General features: G+C 45.1%; 1 protein-coding gene across 1 annotated transcript in view; it reads right to left on the reverse strand.

Annotated features, from left to right (window-relative positions):
• Positions 1-486: 486 nt before the first annotated feature.
• LOC129038443 (T-complex protein 10A homolog 2) overlaps positions 487-17,615 on the reverse strand; it is a 28,528-nt gene continuing 11,399 nt past the window's right edge. The window contains exons 8-11 of the mRNA XM_054491445.2: positions 15,877-16,013; positions 12,684-12,768; positions 4,169-4,286; positions 487-3,158 (exon numbers count right to left, since the gene is read on the reverse strand). Coding sequence (XP_054347420.2) covers positions 2,927-3,158; positions 4,169-4,286; positions 12,684-12,768; positions 15,877-16,013 — 572 coding nt within the window. The 3' untranslated portion in view covers positions 487-2,926. The remainder of the gene's footprint in view (positions 3,159-4,168; positions 4,287-12,683; positions 12,769-15,876; positions 16,014-17,615) is intronic.

A 17,615-nucleotide genomic window follows, 5' to 3' on the forward strand; every position in this document is an offset into this window, starting at 1 on the left:
AAAAAAGATCCCACAAAGGCAATGAAAGTCATGATGTGGACTGATCCCAGGTTGCAAAAAACTAAAACATTTTTGAACGGCGTTCATTAGAAACACAAGAATGCTAATGTAGGATGTCAGGTTTAACCATAAAAGGTTGAGTATGATGTCCAGTGACTTGAGTTTAAAATGCCGGAGGAGAAATAACCAGTGAGTAACACAGTTCCCGCTATCACACCCACATCCACTGCAAGACGAACCACAGGATTTCTGTTTTTCTTTTTAAAGCAGGGAAAGAAGTAAAAATGACAACAAAATACAATTATAGTAATAATTCTAGGAAAATATAAAAATTAAATATAGAATAATGAGAAAATGGTTAATGTTGTAGAGTAGGTTCAAAGTGGAGGTATGTAAGAAGTAGGTGATAATCTGAATTGTTTGGTTGTGTCTTGTATAAGGTATTTGTTCAAAAGAATCAGCCATGCTAAACCTATAATTGCAGTATTCGTTAAGAAAATTTAATTAGAATCAATCTTTAAGTGCTCAAGCAAAGGTTGTTTCAAAGGTGAATTTGATAAACTGAGCATCAAACAGAGTCCTCATTTTTGGGCGTCAGCCTCCATGTTGAAATCCCTTTCACTTTAACACCAATAATCAGAGTTCACCAGGCCCCTCTCCATGTTCTCACCTCCTCGTTTGCTCCAGAGCCTTTGAGGCTCCACTCTCCACTCTAGCTGCTGGGGAGAGAAGGTGAAGGTGACTGAGCTCCATCTTCAATGTGTTCTCTAGATGGGGAAGGGCAGGTCTCCAGGTCATTGGGATACAGTGTGAGGAGGACCCGAGGGGTGCAGGGTTCAGGGAGCACTTGGGGGCCTTAGCCTGGGGGTGGGACAGGGTGAGCCAAAGAAGGTTTGCAGAAGAAACGATGAGTCGGAGGAAGCAGGATTGACCTAAAGGAGGGCCTTCTGCTTGATGTCGGCCGTGAGGAGCAGGAGAGAAGGGGCGGGAGGGGCTGTGCCTGATGGCCATGAAACTTGGGGTCCCAAGCTCTGAGAGGCACCTGTGCTCCTTAGGAAAACATGAAGCCCCACAGGACTCCACGCGCAGAGAGAGGAGGGCCCCACCCGAGACTCCCTTCAGGAGCAGCACCTGGGTGGAATGGACGGGACAACTCTGTCCTGGTCCCTTCTCATCCATCCCCACAGCATCCCTGAGCCATGCAGGGGATGAAGTGTCATCTACTTAGGGAAAAGGAAGTGGGGGACAGCTGAGGGTTTTTTTCCAAGGTGGCAGTAGACAGTGGCTCAGATGGGTGTGACTCACCCCATCTTCCAGCCCTTTATACTCCGTTGTTTTATGATTGTCTTAATGCTACCTTTTTGACCAAGTAAACATGCTTGTGTACAATTTTCAAATAAACGTTTGCAAATAGGTGGATAGAGACCCTCTCCTCAATATTAATGTAATAAATATAATCAGATTGTACATCTAATGAGAAGCCTTCAGGAGATTGTTAAGAACTAAAAGTAAATTCTGGCTTTTTGTAAATCAGTATGAAATGTTGTTTTAATAAGCTTGTACTGATTTCCAATATTGCAGAATGTATATTCCACGAAGGGCTTCCCGCCGAATGCGCACACTGAATTAGTCTTATTTGGATGACAGATTTTACACCCATCACTATTGGAGAGTGTACTGCAGATGATATTTAATGAAAACTTCCAGTCAGGCAGGTGATCTGATGCCTGAGCACGGCTTCCTGATAAAGTTGCATGTTTGTTTCTTCCCCGATCTCCCCCAGATAATGAGAAGTGCATTTTTTCAGTACAGCCGTGTATCATTTTGTTTGCTTCACTGACAATTCTTAGTATAAGCTGATTCAAAATAATCAAAGCAATAGGCAAGTTCATTCTTTCAGCCAAATCCAAAGTAGATTTTTAGTAATGGATTTGTTTTGCCAGTTATGCCTGACAAACAGCCTTGCATTCCTTTAGCATTCATCTGAAAAGGCTTCCATCCACTGTAATCGTAGTAGAATTCCTTTTTTTCCTTCAAAGCCAGATAGCACATACTTCTTGAGTTACTTTAAATAGCATTACCAAATATTAAGGACTACAATGATGCATGCACAATTTTAAGGTTGAAATAATCCCTGGCACTAAAATATGGTATTTTATTTCATAAAAACATGAGTGCATACTGGAAAAAGATTAAATAACTATGCATCTTCTGATAAGATTTTCAAGAAATTATCTCTTTCCAAAATCATGTTTGGGGGCATCTACATTTCAGTATAAAAATTAGGTGAATGCCAATCTGCTTTTATATTTCTAGGTGGCCTGCAAAACAACAAAAGAAGTAAGTAACTGGTTATCATTTTTATATTGGGATTAAAAAAATCTCGAGTTTCAGGAGGTAACATGCTGCCCGGGCCGCGAGAGGCCATGATAACTGCACTATTGGAGCCCTGACTCGGACGCCCCTTGGGTGTCCTTGGAGTGACTAGAATTGTCTCCCTCTTGTCCCAGCGAGGACAGGGGTGTCGGTGACCAGAGGGGACCCGGCCAGGCTGAGCTTCTGTAATTCTGGAGGAATGAGCCGCGCCTGGGGTGACCACACAGGGAAGAGGGGCTCAGCGCTTTGTGAATCAGCTGGTCCAACGGCACTTGCTCTGCAGAGACCTCCTGGGTCCATCACAAGGCAGAAATGGCCCCTGTGATGATCAGAGAGGGTGCAGCCTTGCTGGGGGCACTGGAAATCGTTCTTCTGTGAGCCTCCTGTTCTCTGACGGGTGCTGCTCTAACCAAGTTTCCTAAATAGAGGAGAGAATGTCTTTTCCTTTGCAATTTCTAGATGACTTGGGTAGTCCTAAAGTTTTGGTGGCTCTCCAAGATCATTTAGGGCAGCTAATATGTTATTAGTTTTTGTCCGTTTTAGCAAAAAACTACAACTGACATTTCCCATGTGACACTGCGTATTGAGGGCTCATCTGCTTCTCGTCCAGGACGACGTTTCCAGCTTCATCTTTGATCTTAACCCTCCCGGAGGCATACTTGGTTTCCTGACAGCCGCTGCAATACAGTCTTGATGGTGCCACCCGGGTACTCCCTCCTCTTGAACTGGGCTGTGTGGATTTCTTTGTGCCCATTGCTGAGCACAATGTTTTGTCGCCATTCCTGAGAAGAGAAACACATGGTAAGGCGGCCTGCGCCAGGGCCAATGCTGCCAGTGTGGAGGCCAGTGGGGGGTGGGGGAGCACAGAATAATGCCCCCACCAGGGTCTGGAGCCCTCCTTCCAAATCTCATTACATGAGGGTGCAGAAGGCCACGGGAAGGGGCAGGAAAGGCGCACAGGGGCTCAGGGAATCGGCAGAAACTCGCTGTGGGTGAGAGGAGGGCAGGTGGGGAGGGCCAGGAGGCAGGGCGGGAGGTCAGCCGTGTCTGCTCACCTGCAGGCTGAAGCCTGTGCTGACAGCTGGCTCTGATGGTGAGAGGGATGGCAGGGTTGACACAGGGAGTGACAGGGACACATGTTGAATCATTTCAGAAAAGTGGCCCCGGAGGTGACAGGGAAGATTCTGACTGCTGTGAGGAAGCTGGGGGAGTCTATTGTAATTGCCCAGGGGAGAAATGGTGAGAGCAGGAGACCTCAGACCTCAGAGAAAGGGTGGAGGCGGGGCAGCGAGGAGACACAGCCCACAGCGCTCGGTGTTCACTTTGATATCAGGAAAGAAAGGGAAGGTGTAAAACAACTTCCCACACTCTCGCTCAAGCAGCTGGGTGGATCTTTACTTTCTGCACAAACTAGCATTGAAATAGCAGCTCTGATGAGCTCTTCCTTGGTGTGCCTTAAACATTTGCTTGCACATGTTCTGCAATAGACTCCGGCTTCTAGACCACGTGGTCTGAGGTGGGCACTGAAGACCGGAGTGATTTTTACGGTTATAATTTAAATGAAGCTAATGTTGGTGAAGTAAATACCTAAAAGCCCATTTGAAACCCACAGTCTGTAGAAAGGGATTCAAATCAAGGCCATAAGACAAAACTTCTAGAATCAATGTCATTATTGTCTTTTTTTTATACAAGCACTTAAATGTTTGCAAAAACCTAAATTAATATAAAGAAATTATTAAATACACAAACAAAAATGAGATGTTTTGAATTCGCATTGTCTGACTTTACTGACCTTTCCACCCTTACGATTGTTCCATCAGGAAATAAGGTCTCTTCCTGTCCATCCTTGAGACGTTTCACTGTCCCGTCGGGAAACACGATTTCTTTAGAGCCATTGGGGTAGAACTTTTCTGCAGAATGCAGTTTTTCAATGTATGTTACATTGAATCTGTTTAGAAACATGTTCTATCCAAATAATCTATAAAATATTCATGAGATTTATAAAGAGTATTTTCTTTTCTTTTCTTTCTTTTTTTTTTTTTTTTGAAACAGAGTCTCGCTCTGTCGCCCAGGCTGGAGTGCAGTGGCAAGATCTCAGCTCACTGCAAGCTCCACCTCCCGGGTTCACGCCATTCTCCTGCCTCAGCCTCCCGAGTAGCTGGGACTACAGGCACCTGCCACCACGCCCGGCTAATGTTTTGTATTTTTAGTAGAGACGGGGTTTCACCCTGTGTTAGCCAGGCTAGTCTTGATCTCTCTACCTCCTGATCCGCCCGCCAATGCCTCCCAAAGTGCTGGGATTACAGGCGTGAGCTACAGAGAGTATTTTCTAATCATCTGGCTTTATAACTAGGGTTGCCAGGTATAATACAAAATGGCCAGTGAAGTTTGAATTTTAGATAAATGATGAATAATTTGTTATTATTATTATTTTTTTTGAGACAGAGTCTCACTCTGTTGCCCAGGCTGGAGTGCAATGGCACGATCTTGGCTCACTGCAACCTCCACCTCCCCAGTTCAAGCGATTCTCCTGCCTCAGCCTCCTGAGTAGCTGGAATTACAGGCATGCGTCACCACGTCTGGCTAATTTTTGTATTTTTAGTACAGACAGGGTTTCACCATGTTTGCCAGGCTGCTCTCAGACTCCTGACTTCAGATGATCTGCCTGCTTCGGCCTCCCAGGGTGCTGGGATTACAGGCATGAGCCACTACACCCGGCCAAATGATGAATAATTTTTAACATAAGTATATTTCAAATATTGCATGGAATATACTTTAATACCAAAAATTACTGTTGTTTATCTGATATTTCAAATTCAGTGAGGGACTTGAAACTTTATTTGTTAAATCTGGCAATCCTACTTATAATAAAAGTTTAAATACTTCAATACTATATGAAAATACTCAAGAAGAAAAACTTTGTGAACATCTGAGAGCACATTTGCTGTGTTTCACTGTTTCAACCAGGATGTAAACAACATACACACCTATCTTTGCAAATTCAGTAAATTTATATTTCTAAACCAGGACACTTGTGTCACTTAGCTGCTTAAATCTATTTTGTGGTGATCTGCTCTACTATGGGCTGAAGGCTGTGCCCTCCCCAAATCCCTATGTTGAAACCTAATCCCCAAAGCAATGGTGTTGGGAGATGAGGCCTTTGGGCTGTGACATGGTCATGAGGGTGGGACCCCGTGAACGGGATTAGCGCCTTTACTAAAGGGACCCCAGAGAGCTATCTCGCCCCTTCCACCATGTGAGTTGCAATGAGAAGATGTCGTCTGTGAACCAGGCAGCAGCCCTCACCAGACAGTGAAGCTGCCGGCACCTTCATTATGGACTTCCAGCCCCAACACCATTGTTGACAAGCCAGCCAGTCTATGACATTTTGCTATGGCAGCCTGAACAGGATAAGGCACACTCCATAAAGAACCGGTATTCAACATGCATTTTTGTACCTGCTCTTATCATTTTTTATTTATACTTGAACATCTTGCTCTAGGCAGAATGATCTCGGTCTCATTAAAGCACAAAATGTAGATTCTCCCAACTTTGCTCAAGTGATCTCCGTGGCTGAAAGTTTCCTTTCCCTCCCATGCGCCATCTGACTCCCTGAGTCCCTGTGTTTGAGGTCAAAGCTCCATTATCAACCCCACAGTCGGTGCCCTCTGCTTCTGAATGCTTTTGACTCTTGCTATGGGGTAAACATTCAACTTTACATTTTCATATTGATTTGCAGTTTTCAGCTGGATAATAAATTGTAGGAAAGAGCCATAATTCACCCTCTACAGTATTCTCCAGGGATGAATAACAGTGATTTTCACCTTGTACTGGAGACAGAACCCTTGGACGCTGAGGTACTTGCTGTGGAGCCTGCTGAAATACTGCTGCACTGTGTCTATTTCTTTATAGGAACAGGAATGGGATTACAGTGCCTGCATGTGGGGTACATTCACAGCTGCTTGATGTGTTTGTGAAAAAAAGAAAAGCTGCCAAATTAAACTTAATTGATGAGTTTCCATTTGTTCTTTTTTTTATTGAGACGGAGTCTCCCTGTGTCACCCAGGCCAGAGTGCAGTGGTGTGATCTCAGCTCACTGCAGCCTCCACCTCCCAGGTTCAAGCGATTTTCCTGCCTCAGCCTCTGGATAGCTGGGATTACAGGCATGCACCACCACACCTGGCTAATTTTTGTATTTTTAGTAGAGACAGGGTTTCACCATGTTGGCCAAGCTGGTCTCGAACTCCTGACCTCAAGTGATTTGCCCGCCTCAGCCTCCCAAAGTGCTGGGATTACAAGCGTGAACCACCACGCACGGCCTCCATTTGCTTCTTTTTTAGTGTGTGTGTGTATGTGTGTGTGTGTGTGTGTGTGTGTTTAGAGACAAGGCCTCGCTCTGTCACCCAGGCTGGAGTGCAGTGGTGTGATCATGGCTCACTGCAGCCTCAGACTCAGAGCTTGAGTGATCCTCCTGTCTCAGCCTCCCAAGTAGCTAGGACTATAAGAGCATGCCACGATGCCCAGCTAATATTTTATTTTTTGTAGGAACAGGGTCTTGTTATGTTTCCCAGGTGGTCTCTAACTCCTGGCCTCAAGAGACCCTCCCGCTGTGGCCTCTCAAAGCACCAGGATAACTAGTGTGAGCACCATGCCCAGCCCACAAACTGTATTTAAGAAAAATGAATACAGTGAAGAACCTGACAACTGAGGAAAAATTCTACCCCTTAAAATAATTTTTAGCACAAAATGGTAAAAGATTGTTTCCCGGTTGTATATTAATGGAACACCCTGGAGAAACTGGGGGCTCTTCTTTGGGTCAACAGCTGAGAGCACCTGAATTCACTCCCTGCCTGGTACATATCAATGCACGACTCTTGGCTGATTTGTATGAATGTATAAGCACCATGCATGTCACACACAAGTGCACCTGTACAATGGGAGGAGTGGAAACAATGGGACTTCTGTTTCACTCTGTTCCTGAAATATCAGCCGTAGGCAGAACTGTTGAACGTGTGATAAATGTATCCAAGAACAGTAACAGAACTTAGAATTCCTGCTGGAAAATTAACTGATCGGAGACCTTCTACATGGACCAGCTGAGAGTCAAAGTTTTAGGCCTTTTAAACAAAAATAAAATACAGACCTATAAATACTTTTCTTTTTCAAAAGACTGGCGGTAATATTAATCCCTCAGCATGGCCTTTGCAAACTAACAAGTGTAATTTTTCTTTGTCGAATGTTTGCTGGAGGTCACTCAAGAAAACAATTGCTCTAGTGCCCACTTTGCTGCTACGTGCCCAGTCAGAGCCTAAATGACAGCTTGTGAAGGCAAAAATTCTAACAAGACACACAGCTGCACGGCTGAAATATTAGGACAAAAAGAAAAAGGGTTGGCAGCCAGGAACTCGTAGGACAACTTGAGTCTCAGCAGCCTCAAGGGCCCGTCTGGAGGTCCGTTGTGTCACGGAGGAGCAGATGCCCCACAGCGGCCTTGGTTCTGCCCTGGCAATGGGGCAGATCAGACATCCCACCCACACATCCACTACAAATACTGAGGAATGCTCAAGCAAATCACAAAATCCCTGGGAAATGAACATGCAAGTTCATGGAAGGGGCCACAAATCCCAGAGGGTGCTGGAACGCAGACTCGAACCCGACCTGCGGCTGCCTTGGTGACCTCTGCAGTCTCCAGGAGGTTTGGCCCTTAGTCGCTCTGCTGGGATAGGATGAAGGGCTTTGTCTAGGAACTTAAAGAGGACACTCTCTGAAGGTTAGAGCCCCAAGGAAAGAGGGAACTAGAAAATATCTCCCTGCCGGCAGATGGAGAGCACCAAGGAGTGTTGCTGTCTCTCTCTGAGCTCTTTCCAAAGAATGTGTCACTAAAGGGTGACCCTCATTTACCCTTAGCAATTGCAGCTCTGCTACCTGTACCTGGGACACCTTAAACTAAGAAGCTAACGTGAAGTGATCCCAGGCTGGTCGTGCCCTGGGACACCTGGCAGAAGAAAACACAAAGCTTTCTGGATACTATCTCCCAGACTGGGCCCCATAGGATTGCCACCAACACAAGCTGCCAGCACAAATATAAAATAGGTGAGGGGGCGCAACACCATGAGGAAGTGCCAGAAGTATTGGAAGCAGAGACAAGCTAGCAGCAGCCAGTGCCACGTGGAGCTCCGACACGGCAAGCGTGGTGCTACCAGAAACTGATGACAAGGCATATGTTTGTAGAATATTTTAAAAATTAAAGTGGGAAATTAAAAATGAAAGAGAAAAAATTCTTGGTGGATTTGAAAATGAACAAATGAAATGAATATAGTCTTCACAATTAAAGCTAAAATGATGTATTAAATAGTACATAATACTCAGCTGAAGAGAAAACTGAGGGTACATAATACTCAGCTGAAGAGAAAACTGAGGAAATAGATAAATAATTTACCCAGATGATAACAAGAAAATATAATATGTGAAGATAGAAAGACGCTAGAATGAGGCGGTGTCATGCACCTATAATTGGAGGTGGAGGAAAGGTAAGATTGATAGAATATTTAAAAAATTAAAGTATGAAATTATAAATGAAAGAGAGAAAAAATTCTTGGTGGATTTGAAAAAGAACAAATGAAATCAATATAATCTTCAAAATTAAAGCTAAATGATATATTAAATAGCACATAATATTCAGCTGAAGAGAAAACTGAGAAACTAGATAAATAATTTACCCAGATGATAACAAGAAAATATAATACGTGAAGAGGGAAAGAGGCTAGAATGAGGTGGTGTAATGCAGCTATAATTGGAGTTACAGGAAGAGAAAGAATGGAGGAAAGGTAAGATTGGTAAAGATAATAGTTCTGAATTTCCCTGAACTCGATAGTGTTCCCAGATAAAATATAGGACACCCAGTTAAATCTGAATTTTCACATAAACTACAAAGGACTTTTTAGTGTATGTTCCACATACCTCATGGTACATACTCATAATGAAAAAAAATCATTTATTGTTTACCTGAAATTCAAATTCAACTGGGCATCCTGCATTTTTATTTGCTAAATCTGGTAACCCTAGCTTATGAAAGACACAGTGATTATATTTAAGACGCACAACAGGCTGGCTGCGGTGGCTCACACCTGTAATTCCAGCACCTTGGGAGGCTGAGACGGGCGGATCATGAGATCAGGAGATCAAGACCATCCTGGCTAACATGGTGAAACTCCGTCTCTACTAAAAATACAAAAAATTAACCGGGCGTGGTGGCACACACCTGTAGTCCCAGCTATCTGGGAGGCTGAGGCAGGAGAATCACTTGAACTGGGGAGGCAGAAGTTGCAGTGAGCTGAGATCACGCCACTGCACTCCAGCCTGGGCAACAGAGTGAGACTCCATCTCAAAAAAAAAAAAAAAAAAAAAAAAAAGCACAACAAATCCCCAATACAATGAACAAAATTAAATCCATAACTAGACATACCATAATGAAACTGGAGACAGAACAGTTCTTAAAAGCAGCAAGGGAAAAAATCACGTTGGAAGGAAGAAATTAGACCACCGTCACAGCCTCCAGCAGACACCGTGTGGGACTGGAATAAAGTCCTCAACACGCTGAGAAAAATCACTGTCATTCCACTGCTCAAGACTCTCCAGTGGCTTCTCCACAACGCTCTACACAGCCTGGTCCTGGCACTTTGAACTCATCTCCTCTACCCCTGCCACACCGGCCTCCTTGCTCTTCCTCGGCACACCACACACTTTTCACAGCTCTTTCTCACTCCAGAATGTTCTTCCTGACACGCACACAGCTCCCTCTCTCACATCACTCATGGCTCCCTGAAATATCCCGCTTCAGTGAGGCCCTCCTCAACAGCCTGCAGATGGCCCCCTAGGGCAGCAGCCCAGCACTCTCCCTCTCTGCTTTTTACCCTCTTGTTTTTCTCTGTAGCTTTTCATAGAGACTGGTTTTTATATTGATATTTATTTTTACCTGATTATTTTATGCTTCCCTCCAATAAAATGTCATGAATAAGAACTTTTCACAAATTTGCTCACTGCTGAAGCCCTAGCCCTAAAACAATGCCTGCCACAGGGTGGCCATGTAACAGCTATGGGATGAGGGGTCAGAAGGTGCATCGGGACGAGCGACCACTCATGAACAAGGCAAAACAAAGGACATTTTCAGATGAGCCAAAAGTGTTGATTGCCCCCATCTCTTCATGCTCATCAAGTAGAAGGAAATTGTGCCAAGAAGAAAGGCCCAAAATACAAGAAAGAAGAACCCCAAATTCTGCATAAATTTAAAAAGTTTAAACTGGCTGCATAAACTCCATGGTAATAATCATAACTAATACTGGAGGTGAAATCAACTTAGAGTAAAAATCCTGGCAGAAGCCAACACAATGGCATGAAAGATCAGGGAAGAGAATTTGAACTAAAAGACTCTTGGTTTGGTTGTAGAGGACGGTACGGATACTTACACATTTTCAGTTTATGCAATAAAACCTCAGGTTAAAAGGAAAGTTATTTTCTGATTATATATTTTTCTTAATGTCTATTTCTTATAAGATCACATTTAAAGGTAAAGATTTAGAAATAGCAAAAGAAAGAATAGAAACAGATATACCAGGCATATATTAACTAACTGAAAGAAAGCTGCTGTACCTATTAGATTTAATAGACTTAAAGCAGAAAGCATTAAAGGTAAAAAATATGTGTCACTGGTTAAGGCTTTTTAAAAAGAAACCAATTCATAAGAAAGAGAAAAACTACAAATAAATATTAGCAAATTCATAACCAAAGTAGGAATTTTTTTTTTTTTGAGATGGAGTCTTGCTCTGCATCCAGGCCTGAGTGCAGTGGCGCAATATGGGATCACTGCAACCTCTGCCTCCCGGGTTCAAGTGATTGTCCAACCTCAGCCTCCTGAGTAGCTGGGATTACAGGTACGGGCCACCACATCCCGCTAATTTTTGTATTTTTAGTAGAGACAGAGTTTCACCATGCTGGCCAGGCGGATCTCGAACTCCTGACCTCAGGTGATCCGCCCACCTTGGCCCACCAAAGTGCTGGGATTACAGGCATGAGCCACCGTGCCCAGCCCAAACTGGGATATTTTTAACACAGTTCCCTCATTATCTAATGCAGTGGTCCCCAACCTTTTTGGCACTAGGGACAAGTTTCGTGGAAGACAATTTTTCCATGGACTGGCATGGGTGTAGGTTGTGGGAATGTTGGATGATTCAAGTGCACTAAATTTACTATGTACTTTATTTCTATTATTATTACATTGTAATGAAATAACTATACAACTCACCACAATGTAGAACAAGTAGGAGTCCTGAGCAATGGCATGACCTCGGCTCACTGCAACCTCCACCTCCGAAGTTCAAGCGATTCTCCTGCCTCAGCATCCCAAGTAGCTAAGATTACAGGCACCTGCCACTATGCCCAGCTAATTTTTTGTATTTTATTTTTAGAAGAGATGGGGTTTCACTATGCTGGCCAGGCTGGTCTCAAACTCCTCACCTTGCAATCGGCCTGCCTTGGACTCCCAAAGTGCTGGGATTACAGGTGTGAGCCACTGTGCCCAGCTGCCCTGAGCTTTTTTTCCTGCAACTAGAGGGTCTCATCTGGGGCTGAAGGGAGACAGTGACAGATCATCAGGCATTAGATTCTCACAAGGAGCACACAACCTAGATCCCTTGCGTGTGCGCTTCACAGTAGGGTTTGCACTCCTTTGAGGATCAAATGCTGCCACTGTTCTGAAGGCAGTGGAGCTCAGGTATACTGGATCCATGGGGAGCGGCTGTAAATACAGATAAAGCTTCCCTGGCTTGCCGTCCGCTCACCTCCTGCTGTGCAGCCCAGTTCCCAAGAGACCCAGGGGTTACCCAGAGGACGGCATTTTAAAGTCCACGTGAGACTTCGGGAAAGAATGTGGTGGCTTTTAGGACAATGAGCTGATCGCGCTGTGCAAATAAGTAACACCCATTTATCTCGGTTGTTGCTCGAGCCATGTAGCCAGGCCCACCCAGAAAAGCTTAAACACAAGCCCCCGACTGAGGTCTGACGGCGTTTACAGAGGCTTCCAGACCTGGGTGCACTTACACACCCGCACGGAAGCCGCGAGCTCACAGCTCTTGGATAAGAACCAGGAAAACATGCATTAAGCAGGGTAAGCCCCAAATTATCTGGACAGCTGCTGCTGTGGAGAACTTGCCTACAGGGCTCAAGTATCTGCTAACCTGCGAGTCCCCACACCTCTCCACAATCACATGCAAAGGCACCTACCCACTCGGGTTCCTGGTGACGTCACTCACCTGTCTGCTTGTTAGGAAACTGCACAACTTCCAAACCATCAGCGTAGGTCGTGCGCATCGTCTGAGCATTTGCATGATAGTAAATCTGTAAGCACCAGAAACACCTATGTTGGGAGGCAGTCTGTGTTATCATTTTGAACCTGGATTTAATCTAGTAAAGTCCTTCCTGCGGGTGGGTAAAAGCACCATCCCAGCAGGTGGGAGTGGGCTGACCTTGTCCATGGGCACCCTCCACAGCAAGGGGGCATGGGGAAAGGGCTTGTCACCCAAGCCCAAAAGTCAAGACATTGTGGCTCTAGGCTCGTGGGAGAGAGGACTGGACCGAGGTGGAGTTCCCTGTCCTTCACCTAGTGGGCTCTGAGCTAGAGTTTGCTGGGGCTGGCAGCCTTGGGGGCCTGCAGGAGGTCCAGGTCCAGCATAGTGAATATGAGTGAGGAGCCCCAAGACTCAAATCCCACAGCTCGTAGACCAAGAGTCTCCCAGCAGCTCCAAACAACAGAAACACTCCCCGGGTTGTGCCTCTTGAATTGTCGTGTTACTGTGAAGTTTCCCATCATTGTGACCCCCTCTGGTTTCCAATAAAGTGGGGAAAAGAAGAGGGGAAGGAGCTGCTTTGGAAGAGGACAGTCATTCGGGAGGGGAGGGGACGTTCCTTATGCTCAAGCGAGACTTGACTATAAGTAGGGAAGGGGAATTATTAAAAATTAAGGGTCCAGAACTAGAAAACCGTGGGATGTACATGTTTGTTTTGAAGTGGGACCACGGAGGACAGGCATCCACTCTCTCCTGGGCTCTGGGACCCCGGTGTGTCACTGCATGTCTGCCATCTATCATGGCAAGAGCATCACTGCCCGTCAAAGAAAGGCTGACAGAAGGCAGGAGAGAATAGGAGAGGTGACTTATTGAGAAAAACCATGGCACTGAAGTCGAAGGGACTATTTCTGTGCCATTACTTTAAAGGCATTTTTCTCACATGGGGGAAATTTGTCCAAATGCCAGAAGAAACCCACAAATTCTCAATTCTGCATCATCCCAATAATCATCAAGTCCAAGCTCAGGCTCCTCGCTGGGGTCAGGGTTCCCTTTGGAGACCAGAGAGGTTTGAGGGGAACAGAGGTGCTCTCAGGAGACCTGGGGAGGTGCACACTCGCTGGCCTGCAGTGGCCATTCCCTCTGACCACGCAAAAGGTCAGAACAGGAGGATGTCCTTCCAAGGCCTATGCCAGGCCCTGTTCTCTCCTGCTGATTCATCCTCACCGCATCAATTCTTATATTGTCACACTCTGCCTCCCTACACCCCCACATCTGGCTAAGAAACAGCTATTTCCTACCCCAAAGTGACAGAAACTTAGACCTCACAATGAAAGGCTGGGGCAGGCTATGAGATCAGTATCACAGATTCCTCCACTGGGCAGTGGCGTAACACAGGCCACCGTCTAAAAGGGGTCATCCAAGCTCTTTGTTTGCATTTCCCTGCAAAAAAGGGAACATGCAAGTTAGTTCAGGTCAGTGGAAGAGCACGTGCTGGGCACACCATGCCTGTGTCCACACTTGGGGCTTCTAACATCCGCCCTCAGGAAGGGTCAAGAGGCTTAGCTGGGATAAAATCACAGAGCCACAAGTAGGCGCCTCTCATTAAAGCAAGTAACACAAAAAACAGAGACGCGCTGTGCAGTCTTTCAGAACTCCTGGACCCTGTGCCTCTAAATTTGTACCCAAAGCTTGGCTAACAACAGGGAAACTGATCATTCTAAAGAAGGAAATGTTTAGGATACAATTTGGTAATGTGTGGGTACTAAGAGACTATTCTCAATGCACTACAAACCCTGCCCTGACCTCCCCTATCTCACCTTATTTACTATCTGTTTTGTAAATTACCCAAATTTTCTTAAGTTAGAATCAAGTTATACCCTGAATTATCTGGACAAAAATATTGCCACCCTGGAGACCCGGCCTAGAAGACCTCCAGATTGCTCAGCATCTGTGTTTTCCATACATGATCCCTGGACACACAGAGACATGTAGTTTCAACCAGGGGGCCACAGCATCCTCACAGCTCCTCAGCATCAAGTGGGCCCCCCAGCTACTGTGATCTGTGGCTTTCTTCCACAAACACATCATCGGCTTTTACCAGTGACCGTCCTCAAGGTAACAGCAGCTGTCAGCTGCTGAGTGCTTGATGGGTGCCAAGCAATATATGCATGGCATAACTTTGGTCCTTATAATAACCTACAGAGGGCTTTCCCAGCCTCAGAACTATTGACAATTTGGGCAGGATAATTCTGTGGGGCTGGGGTGGCTGTCCTGGGCATTGGATGTTTAGCAGCATCCCCGGGCCCCACTATCTAGATGCCAGTAGCACCCCCACCATCCCCAGTTGTGACAACCAAATATGTCTCCAGACATCGCGAATGTCCTCAAGGCAGGGAGAATAATTGCCCCCAGTTGAGAACCAGACCTGGGAATATTTCCTGATTTTTTTTGATACAGAAATTGAGGCCTGATGAAATCAATTAATTGGCTGGTGTTGGCACAGCTGGTCTGGCAGAGCTGAGAGTCGGCCGAGCCCGTGAACCCCAAGCCTGTGTTTTCCGCTCCACCTGCAAGGTGGCTGCCGGGCACAGTGCCTCCTCCCAGCTGTAAAAACCGTCTCCCTGGATCTCACCTCCAGCTTGTACCAGGGATTAGCTCCTGACTCTGCCTAACTTTGTTGCAATACTAATGCTGGTTCCACAATCAATGCACATGTACTAAGTGTTTACCACTGTGTTTCTAGAGAGTTCTGCAGAAGAGACATTATTTAATGGACTATGTTACTTAACTTTCATAACCATCTTTTGACTTAGGTCCTAATTATCAGCCACATTTTGCAGAGGCTTAGAAAAGCTGAAAACAATGACTGAACTCAGAGCCAGGAGGGGTGCTGGTGCACTCTTTTGTCACCGCGCAGATCGGAGGGTCTTGCCTGAGCTCACCGAGGAAGCAGAACAGCCTGGCTCATAGACAGCCTCGCCCAACTCCACAGCCTGTGTTATGCCCGTTCCCCACCCCCCACCCATCCTGAATACCCAGAGGAAATGGGGTACAGATGTGCAAAATCGTTCCTAATAACTGAGTTAGTTTTGATTTCTTTTAAAAAAAGACAGGTCTTTTTTTTTTTTTTTTTTTTTAAAAAAAGATCCATTGTACACACCACTCTCTGATCGGGTTTGATCTTCTTCACGTCGCCGTTAGAGAATTGGATGATGGTCACCTTCTTATCTGTGCTCAGCTCCTTCTGGCTGGCGTCGGGGAAGGTGGTGATAGCACAACCTTCGCTCAGTGCCCGTTCTACCTTTATGGAAACACAAAAGCTCCGAGATGAAAAATGATGTAAAGCCTGATTATTGTGGTTTCATTATCTTTTCTTCAATTCAGAATTATCATATGATTATCGCCTACATGGCATTCTCGACACTGGCTGTGATATTTCCCCCCAAATTGTACTGACTGAGTAGATCAGATCCAAATTCCCATCCCCGAATGTGGTTATCAGTAATGAATAAGTGCTGTGATCTGTCCCACAAACATCCGTCTTTCATAAGCTCGTGTCACACAGTGGCCATCAGTGTAGACCTTCCATGGCCGGTGACTGGGTGAGTTTAGAGTCCTGAGCCATAGGAATTGTGGTAATTACTGTGTGAAAATTACTCTTGGCACCTTTTTCTTTCCTTTTCATCCCATTCTCCTGACCTATACACTCCTACGGCCCATCCCAAAGATGTGTTGATTTTAATTAACCATCAGCAAATATTATATAAGCTCATATGCATAATGCTGGACAAGGAATGTAGAAAGAATGTCTTTGTCTTCACATTGAAAATATTACTCATGTAAAGATTAGCAAAAGAAAATATCTGAGAGAAATAATCTCAAGATCTGGGGAGTTAAGATAAGTGCATGTGAAAATTCCAAATGGCAAAATGTGTTTTTGTTATTTATGTCACACTGTCACTCTTAACCATAGCTCAGAAATATAGGTGTTAATTCAGCTGAGAAAATACAAAGGGAACAAAAGCGAATGCTGGGCTTAAACTGTCTTCCACCATCCACCAAACAAACCTTGACGGTGTGCGCCACCTGCTGGCCGGGATAACAGCCTCCTATTTGATGGGGTTTGAACCAAGATGACTCCACCTACTTCCAAACCAACTCGGTGAATGAAGCAGGGATGTGTTCAGTTCTGCATCCGAAGATGAATTTTTAACGAACACTAAAAACTCCAGCAACGTTTAAAGAATCAATTACTCTCAGAAGTAATAAAGCACAAATAATATTTTAAATGTTCCACATGAAAAGAATCATACAATCTATTTTGGAGTTTATATTATTAAAAGAAACAAAACACAAAAAGGAAAGAACTTTGGCATATCCAATGCAAGATACACAAGAAGTAGAAACAAGACGAGTCATGAGAAGAGGAAAGTGCTGAAGACCTCGGAGGGAGGGTGGGGGAGCCAGGGATCTAGGGGCAGGTAGAGGTGGGTGACCACTGGTTGTGGGGAGAAAGGAAGGATCGCGGTAGCAGAGGGCACAGCGCGTTACCTAGTTCTTGTGTCTTCATCTTTGCGGTTTCATGAGCTTGAGTGATTGGTTCCTCCATGCAAGTAGCCAAGGAGGAACATCACTTATGTCTCATGGACCTACCTATGGAGATGGCAAGATCAGGTGCTCAAATGATGTGGGTTTCCTTCTCCTCTGACAAAGCACTACAACCACTGCGCTAAGGACAAAAGCATTTCAGTGAATTCAAACTGTTACTGCAAGTAGCATTCCCTGTTGTTCATTTATCCCAATGCTTTACCACTTGCAAGACATAAATTTGCCTTTACTGAGGCAGAGTTCACTCAGCAAAGCAAGCCTGAGGCCGACTCCCAGTTTCTAGCAGGCCAA

This window comes from Pongo pygmaeus, chromosome 5 (genome assembly GCF_028885625.2).
Source record: "Pongo pygmaeus isolate AG05252 chromosome 5, NHGRI_mPonPyg2-v2.0_pri, whole genome shotgun sequence".
NCBI lineage: Eukaryota > Metazoa > Chordata > Mammalia > Primates > Hominidae > Pongo > Pongo pygmaeus.